The sequence below is a fragment of the Dendrobium catenatum genome, unplaced genomic scaffold (genome assembly GCF_001605985.2).
Source record: "Dendrobium catenatum unplaced genomic scaffold, ASM160598v2 fragScaff_scaffold_1617, whole genome shotgun sequence".
Taxonomy (NCBI): Eukaryota; Viridiplantae; Streptophyta; class Magnoliopsida; order Asparagales; family Orchidaceae; genus Dendrobium; species Dendrobium catenatum.
This window is the reverse complement of record NW_021320079.1, coordinates 2,052,518-2,062,014: the sequence shown is the minus strand read 5'-3', so window position 1 is coordinate 2,062,014 and position 9,497 is coordinate 2,052,518. Positions and strand designations below refer to the sequence as shown.

At 38.6% G+C, this 9,497-nt stretch overlaps 1 protein-coding gene across 1 annotated transcript in view; it reads left to right on the top strand.

Annotated features, from left to right (window-relative positions):
• Window positions 1-6,971: 6,971 nt before the first annotated feature.
• The window catches only part of LOC114581243, a 2,827-nt gene continuing 301 nt past the window's right edge, over window positions 6,972-9,497 (top strand). Inside the window, exons 1-4 of the mRNA XM_028701025.1 lie at window positions 6,972-7,757; window positions 7,873-7,972; window positions 8,043-8,740; window positions 8,841-9,052. Coding sequence (XP_028556858.1) covers window positions 6,972-7,757; window positions 7,873-7,972; window positions 8,043-8,740; window positions 8,841-9,052 — 1,796 coding nt within the window. The remainder of the gene's footprint in view (window positions 7,758-7,872; window positions 7,973-8,042; window positions 8,741-8,840; window positions 9,053-9,497) is intronic.

Below are 9,497 nucleotides of genomic sequence, written 5' to 3'. Positions count from 1 at the left end.
GCTTAATCTTGCTTTGAAGAACATTTGTGCAGCTAAGAATACCGAGGCAAATGAAATCACCTATAATGAATGTCATTGGATCACAGTGATTGCTGGAGATGCAATTGTAATTAGAAATTTTATTATGAATCACTCCATGAGACTCTCTATGTTCAATGATTTCTCTAATTTAAAGATGCTTGCAGTTGCTGAAACTCGGTTTGCCTCAGTAATAGTGATGTTGAGAAGATTCAAAAAAATAAAAAATGCTCTTCAAGCTATGGTGATCAGTGACAAATGGACATGTTACAGGGAAGATGATGTTGGAAAGGCTAGGTATGTAAAAGAGAAGCTTTTAGATGATTTATGGTGGGATGTGATTGAATACATCATAAATTTCACAGACCCAATTTATAAGATGTTGAGAGTAGCTGATACGGATAAGTCTTGTTTACATCTCATTTATGAGATGTGGGATTCAATGCTAGCCAAAGTAAAAGAAATTATATATAGACATGAGAGGAAGACACTTCATGAAGACTCAAGCTTTTGGGAATCAAACTCCTTTCGCTTCCTCCTGAAGCAGGTAGAGAACCCGACTCCTTTTCCTTCCTCCTAAAGCATGCAGAGAACCTCGATTAATTACTGAAGTAGACCTCTCTAGAACCTTCAAGGAATAAGGGACAAAAATAAAAGAAGATGACCCGGATCCTTGCTTGAAGCAACCATTGTGAACCCCCTCACAAGATGCTCTCTCTTTCCCTTGCTCTCCCTTTCCTTTTGGCTCTCTCAAGTCAAGACAACATCAAAAGATATTATCTTGAGTAAATAAGAGATCTTATAAAGGAGGCCTTCAAATTTTCCTTAAATTATAATAAATTGCCAAATATTATCCATGTCGATAGATGAATCGTCCTATATGATCAGTACAAATTCAACTCAATCATCCAGGACGATTTGGGAGAGTCTGGATGATTAAAAGGTTTCTTTATTCTGATCGTCCAGGATGATAGGACATCATCCTATACAATTAGTTCAAGGCATCGAATATCATCCAGATAATTGCTCTATTTAGCCAGACTTTACCTGGCTTGGAGATGGAAAAATAACTGATCGTCTAGGATGATTTCACGATCGTCCTGGACGTTTAGTCAAAACATCAAATATCATTCAAAACATCACCCTGGTTACATGTTTAGACGATGAAAAAATAACTGATCATCTAGGATGATTTATGGATCGTCCCTATACAATTAGTTTAAAACATCAAGTATCATCCAAAACATCGCCCTATTCATCCAGAAAGAAACTAAGGTTTTTTTAACGGATCGTCCCAGACAATCCTACGATCATCCAAGACGATATGATCGAGCAATCAAACCTTAATTGATTTTCTTAATTACCTGATTAATTTAGGCATAATTATAATGCATCATTCAAGACTGGACGATGTCCAAAAATAAAATATACCTAAAAGAGTTGGTGGCTGATTCTTTCTGATTTGAGTCTATCATCCAGGATGACGCTAATATCGTCCAGGACGATTGACTTAATTTTGACTGCATTAATCAGGATATCCTAATTAGGGTTTCTATTTTTAACTGATCATCTAATATGATTTCGGAATATCTCAGACGATATGATCGAAAATAAAAAATTCTAAACAGTCATAATTTTTTCCCTCTGAGTGCTTGTATGCAATGTTACTTATCATCAGGACCCACTTTATTACTTTTGACTCAAGAAAAGAAAAAGACCCTTGACGTACACTTACAGATTAACTCAGTCCTAATCTACCCAGTCTTGAGTTAGCTTGATTTATAATTTGATCCATTGGACCTTAAACGTTAATAGGCAAGGCAGTCGTAGAAAAATAAAAGTATAAAAAATATTTACTATCATCAAAATTATAATTCTTGAATCCAGATTTAAAATAGTCTCTTCCATATCCGGCCGTTCATGATTGGAATTACGGTTAGACTTGTTGGTGATCCTGATTTTTTGAATGGGTCATTTAAACCACGGTCATTTGTTAATCCCTTTTTGATTCTCCGCCTTCTATTTATTTTCCTGAGCTCAAACATTGTTCTTTTCATGGTTTGCCATCTTTGTGGATTTCAGATGAAGAAATTTTGGCTCTTTTAATTCCTTTTCAATTTGCTATGGTTGGCTTTTTCCTATGCATCATCCTTCTCTGGATGCAATTCACAAATTCTTCTTCAATTTGAAGCTGAATGCCAATTTCTCTGTGATTGTTCTTGATCAGCTACACGTTCTGATTAAGCTTTCTAATGACCTAGATTATAGTAGAGTTTTTTTGCCATAGATTCTATTTTGTGAATAATTACTTCATGAAACTCATAAAATGGTCCCCGTTTCTAGATGTCGGTTTTGAATCTCTGGTAATTCGATATGAGTTTCCTTTCCCAATTTAAGATCCATCTTTTCTCTCCTTGTATCCTCCACGCTCTAGGTTCTATGTTTGGTCGGCCATTGAAGGTCGACAATGCCACTTCTATTGGTTCTAGGCCATCTCTTGCGCGGGTCTTAATTAAACTGGACATTACTAAAAAAATTCCTAAGCAAATCTGGCTTGGGCCTGAGAAATCTGGGTATGTTCAAAGGGTGCAGATGGAGGAATTTCTTGCTTTATGCGAGTCCTATAAGCATCTTGGTCATATTAGAGGCGAGTGTTCTTCCTCTGCTCTTTTGTCTGATCCGCATTCTCACCTGAATTATGTTTTGCCTAGTACGAATGCTAAAAGTAATGTTATTGTTGTATTGTCACTGGTTCTTAATGAGGAGGGGGTTAGGGGGTTTTGAATGATGCTGACCTTCCTATGGAAACTACTGTTCTAATGGGTGTTGGTTGTGATGCTAAACCTGTGGCTTTAGCCCTTGTAGGCCCTATTATTTTGGATACTGATATTGTTATTGATGGAGGTGTTAATGAGGAGTTTTGTAAACCTGTAGTTAATGTTGTTTTTGGTGGTCTTAAGGAGGGTATTTGTAACAATATGGGTAATGTTGTCAATGATTCTATTATCCATAGTGTGGGTGCCATGAGCCATATCCCTTACTTGGTTAATCATGTCTCTACTATGGTTTCTTCTTCTATTAATGTTGATGATGAGGAATAATTTTATTCTGATTCTTTGAAGCCAGTTAGTCTGGCTCTAAACTCTATTGATGATAATGATCAGGATGTTGTTATGGCTTTAGATTCTAATCCTTTGGGACCAGATGTTATTTGTGATACTTTGGCTATTAAGGATGTTGAGGTTTCTAATGGGGCTCTACATGATGGGACTGTGGTCGAGGATGCAGTTAGTCCTTCAGTTAACTAGGCTTTATCGATAGCTTTTGTTGATATTCTGATTTCGATTAGGTCCAATGTGGAGTTGAAAGCCCATCTAGCTTTGAGAGTAAGTAACTCACGTTTGGATCATTCTGATTGATTGAATGTGTCTGATGTCGATGTCGATGAGATTCCAAATGATTTTCATGATTCTCAAGATATGTATAATTTCATGGTGGGCCGAGTAGTTGATTATGCAGTTTCAAGTGATGCTGAAAAAAGATCTAAAATTAAATCTAAGAAAAAAAGTGATTCGTGTTGTGCTTGTTTTGGCTTTTGTTTTGGATTCCGGACTATGATGAGGCAATTTTGCATAACCCCGGGTTTGCCTTGAGCAGGCAACCTTGGTGGTTGGTGTGGTTTTCTCAGTGCCTTTGGGGTGTTGCTTAATTCCTTTTCAGATCTTCGGCTGATTGCTTTGTGGCTTACTACCGCCAATGGATGGTCAGTTCTTCGCTACTTGGTGGGTGCAGAATTACCATTACTGAGTCCTTTTGGGTTATAGAATTCGTTTCTTTCTTGTGTTTATTTATGTGTCGTGTTTTTGTCATCTTAGCTAGTCGTTTAGAGTCTTTGTTCTCTAATGTTGTAAGCATTTTTTTGACTTTGTGTGGGTTATTGTAATTTTCTTTTTATTGAAAAAAATTGGGGGTGGTCCCTTAAAAAAAGCATATTTTCTTTGATGTTTTTTTTTCTTCCTTAGGTTGTGAGGATGAGATGCCACCCTGAAAATTAACCTATGACAAAAGACATTAACAAATCCACTTATAAATTTTTTACCTATCCAAAGTTATTTTTCATAGTATTACTCAATAATATTAACCTATATAAAAAAGTCAAATCAAATCCTACTAGGAATTATTATATTTTAATTAGGATGGGGTGAATACCATGCTTATCCTAAATTAAAGGTGAACTCTTCATGTCCTTTTAAGGTTGTGGACATTAATCTTGTCTATTGAGTAGAAGTATAATTAGGAATTATATATGAAGCTTTTATAAATTATGGTTATTATTGGTCATTAATAATACCTCCAAAGCTGTTAGAATCTTAAAGTTTGAATAATTCTGACTTGACAATGATAAACAACACGCAGGGCACCTCATAGAGAGGTGATAGTTTATTGTGTTAAGGTTCCTTCCCATCAGCTTCAAGAGTTGGCGAGACTGGACTTATAAAAGTGATAAGTCAGGAAGAATCTGCATCATGTGTTTCTAAAAGAAGATTAATAAGATTATAGAGCTTGTTCTCATAATTAGCTATATGAAAAAGGTTTGACCTTATGGCTTAGGACATAAATACTAACAGAAGTCAGGATCTCTTTATTGAAGCATATATATAAAGTATTTTTCTTATTTGAACTCTTGATGTCATGCAATAAGCCTAACTACATTGGAAAGCTCATTGACCCCTTGCTCCCAACTTTTTCAAGGAGTGTAAGTAATTATTTAAGAATGATTCAATTTATTACTTCTATTGTCTATTCATTTGAGGATATAAAATAGCTATATGGACCAATTGAATATATATCTTTGTAAAAATATATAAGATTTTTTCTAATGAATTAAATCCTATTATTAGTGATGATCATTTTCATTAATAATTTTATATTAAGAATTTTATGAGTGGCTTCTCTTACAACCACTTTATGTAGTCAATAATCTTAATAATGAACTTTTACTATCTAATGACTATTGGGAAAATTCCCATGATGTCACACTCTAGAATCTAATTTGAAAGAATTCTTTCTTTTATCTTTTAATGACAACATCAGAGCTATCTAACTTCATCTATCAGTAATAAACAACAAAAATAAATTCTATAATTCAAAACATTAATATGTATCAATATTATCATTGTTCCTAAAAAAAATTGTATAACTGATTTAATGTGGGCTATTACAATCTACCCACATTAAGAAAATATCATCCACATCATTTCTCTTAAGAATTTGGGCACAAAATAGATATAAAACAAACATGTATGGCTAAAACTCAAATCAAATCAAACTTAAAACTAAATCTTGTCAAAGTCAATCAATTTATATCATGTAATCATATGTTCAATCAATCACATATCATTCATTTACGCAATGAAATGCTAATCATTTATGAATGTAAAACTATACACATTAATCTACCCAACTCATAACCAATTTTCTATAGTTTTGGTAACAATTAATTCTTTCAACAACATTTCTCTGATACCAATTGTCAAGCTCCAAAATTTAATTTGAAAGTTTTTTTTTTAATCTTTTAATAACATCACCAAAGCTATCTAATTTCATGTATCACAATGTTCATATATTTAAATGTTTTATAATTGAAGTGTTGTCTAATACTTCATATTAAATAATTTCTTCATCAAGAACACTTTGTTTGATGCTGACAACTTCTCATACATTTAGTCAATGCAATCATAAGATCAAATATAGTCTTCTCATTTATAATGTTGAATGTAACATATGAAGAAAGTGAAAATCAAATCAAACATAGGGTTGTCTGATCAAGAACCTCCCACTCATCCATAGTCATTGAATCTGACTTCTTGGTGATTCCATACAACGACAAATATAACTTCTTCTGATATAACAAATCTTCAATTTACATCTTCCATAATGAAAAGTTTGAACCATTGAACTTGTCAATATTCCATCTTATTTTGTTAGCCATTACTCCCACTCCAACTGAAAAACATAGCTCTCATATTACTGGTTGGTAAAGTAAAACCACGCAACAAACACAAGCAATAAATAGAAAATTCCAGTGGAAAGAAAGAACACTAGGATTTAATATGTAAAAACTGGAAATCGGGAAACAAATCATGGAGCCACACTATACCAAGAAATTAACTATGAAATTTGAGAGAAAAATCGTACTTATGTCCTTCTCTCTCAGCGTCTCTTTATCTCTTAACACTCTCGCATCATTCTCTCACATGAACAAACAAAGAAAAAACAAATACTGAAATCACCAAGGGATGCAACACTTCATGAAAAATGAGAAAGAAAATTTTCTAGCTATGCCAGGTTTGAAGCACTGAGGCGCTCAACTCTCTGTCTCCAATCTGCCAAGGAGCACCAGGTGCCACCAATGTCAGGGTTTGGAGCACTGTGGCACTTCACTTTCTATCTATCTCTAAGAAAACTATACAACACCACAATGTTGTATCAAAACCCAAGTAGGAGGAGGACCCCCTGCAACCCCCCAGCAAGCTCGATTGATGGAATTGAGGTTCGTGGTAGTAATACAACTTGATTGATTGACAAAATCAAATTCCATACAAAACTAACACCACCCACTATCACTGCAAGATGATGCCAACCACCTCCACAGCTAGCCAACAATTCCACTTGTAGCAACCAGACATCGCCCAAGCCAATGTTGTCACCCTCTATTAGCAACCTCCACCACCACTGCAAGCTATCTCCATCATTGGTTGCCTTTGCCACTCCCCTCCAGTGGTCGCCTTAACCACCCATTGCCATTCCCATCCCCATCCCTACTTAAGTCAGTTGAAAGATAATATTGACGGGGAAATTAGAATTCTCCAGGAGCTTGAGTGCTCTCCGCTGGGCTCTCTGAGGCCCAATCTGAAACTATGAGGTACAAGGTGCAGTTATTAAAGGCTACTATGGCTAGAATTACGATGTGGTGGGGGCAGCGCGCTAAGGTGTGGTGGATTGAGGAGGGGGATGGGAACACCCGGTTCTTTCATTCCATGGCCTCTACAAGGCGGCGATCTAATCAAATTGAGCACATGAACTTTCCGGACGGTCAGGCTGCAACGGAGCAGGCGGACATCATGCGGGTGGTTCATGATTTCTTTGCACAAAAATGGACCAACACACCTATTAATGAGACGGGATGGCCTTCATTGGAGTCCAGATTGGTGAACATGGAGCAGTTCGCTATGCACCTTGACAGGGAGATTACCCGGGACGAAATTTGGCTTGCTATCAAATCCATGGGGCCAAATCGTGCACAAGGAAGGGATGGCGTGACAGCTTCGTTCCTTAAGGCCTTCTGGGACATTGTGGGCGAGCAAGTTATGCTGGCGTGCTTCGAATTCTTCTCGTATGGGCATATGGAGCCGACTTGGAAGGAGACGGTTGTTGTCCTATTGCCGAAAGTTTACAAACTGAACCATCCTTCCAAATTCAGACCTATCAGCTTATGCCAAACTATCTATAAGATTATTGCGAAGATACTTGTTTCCCGAATCAAAGGCATTTTACCCAACCTTATCTCTGAGGAGCAAGCAGCATTTGTGCATGGTCGATCGATCTCCGATCATTGTCTTCTGGGGCAAGAGATTGTAAACAAATTCAAGGTGTCCAAATTGTCCAGGGGTTGGATGACTTTGAAGGTGGATATGGAGCAGGCCTATGATAAGATGAATTGGAAAACTCTGGAACTGGTGCTTTTGAAGATGGGCTTCCCCCTGAGGTTTCGTACTTGGGTGCTAAACTGTGTCACCACGCCTCGTTTTCTATTCTGGTTAATGTGACACTTTCGGAGGGGATTACGGCTAGCTGTGGGTTCCGGCAGGGGTGCCCGCTCTCGCCGTACCTATTTATTCTTTGCTCGGAGCTACTCTCGCTGCATTTTCACCAAAACTACCGGGAGCTGGGGGTTCAAATCCGTTCGGGGGGACCTCTTGTGTCCCACCTCCTTTACGCTGATAATGTTTTATTTTTTGCAGGTGTGAACGCTGCCAATGTCAGAAAATTTATAACCATTCTGGAGAACTATTGTGGCTGGAAGGGGCAGCGAATCAACAAGAACAAATCGGCGATCCTGTTTAGTCATCTCGTGCTTTCGTCGACTAAGAACCGATTGGCCAGGCTTGCTGGGTGCCGCAAGGTGGAGGAAATGGACTACCTTGGTGTCAAGTTTGCAATGCGGAGGCTTACGAAGGCTGACTTCAGCTCTCTACTACTTAAAGTGCATGCACTCACGATCTCCTGGGGGACTCGTCACTTATCCCTGGCTGGCAGAATTACCATGATCAATTCGGTGTTACTCCCTCTCTCGGTTTATGCAATAACACACACATTGGTACCTCGGGGAGTTCTTGCTGAGGTGGAAAGGATTTGTCGCCGATTCCTGTGGGATAAAGATATGACCCATAAGAGCCTGCACTATGCTGCGTGGGGAGATATCACCAAACCAAGGCGGCTGGGAGGCCTTGGTTTCCATGCTAGTCACAACTGGATTGGACCGTTGCGAGCCAGAATTGCGTGGGATTTCCTACATAAGCCCCAAAACTTATTTCAAAGATGCATGAGACATACTTATGGTGCATGGCCATGGCAGCAAGATCGGAAACGGGGTGATTCTTGCGGGTGGAGAATCATTTGCGATGGGGCGAACAGCTTGAGTAACAATGTTTGCTGGAAGGTGTGCAATGGAGTCAATATCGACATTGTAAATCATATATGGATCCTGGATTCGGCTATTTCCCTATGGCCTACTTTTTGCAACATTGAGAGGATTGAAGGCTGCTCGGTCAACGAGTTTATCACTTCGGATAATTGTTGAAATCGACATAAGCTGCTGCTTTGTTTTGGAGAAACACTTGTTGACAGGATTTGTGATGTCAAGCTTTGGACGGAACTTGATGCAGACTCGCTGGAACTCAGTAAATGTCCACTTGGCACCTCTATCTCAGCTATCTGCTATGATTCTTTATTCCAAGGTGAAGAGAACCAGGTCTGCACCATTCTGAAGATCGGGTGAAGACCCCGTGAGCGAATATTTTGGTGGAGGATTTACATGGACCTCATCCCTACGTGCGGGTGGCTGAACCGTCGCAGCCTGTGTACCGATGTGCATTGCCCGATTGGGTGCAATCAATTGGAAGACCTGAACCACGTAACGACCCAGTGCAAGCAGCTCGAAGAGGTTCTAAAACGTTTGGAGATATGGGGTTTCCCACACCTAGGTTCGCTTCGCTTGATGAGCTCAAAGTTGCACTGACAATGAGTCTTTTTGTGAGACCTCGTTCCTTTGCTGTAGCTGCTGGGAAAAGTGATTTTTCCCCAGGATCGGCCGGGACGATGGTGAGATCGTCCAGGCCGATCAGTGTATTGAAAACAGTTGATTTCTGGAATGTTCTCTGGAGTGATTTCTGGACTGAATCGTCCGGGACGAGTCT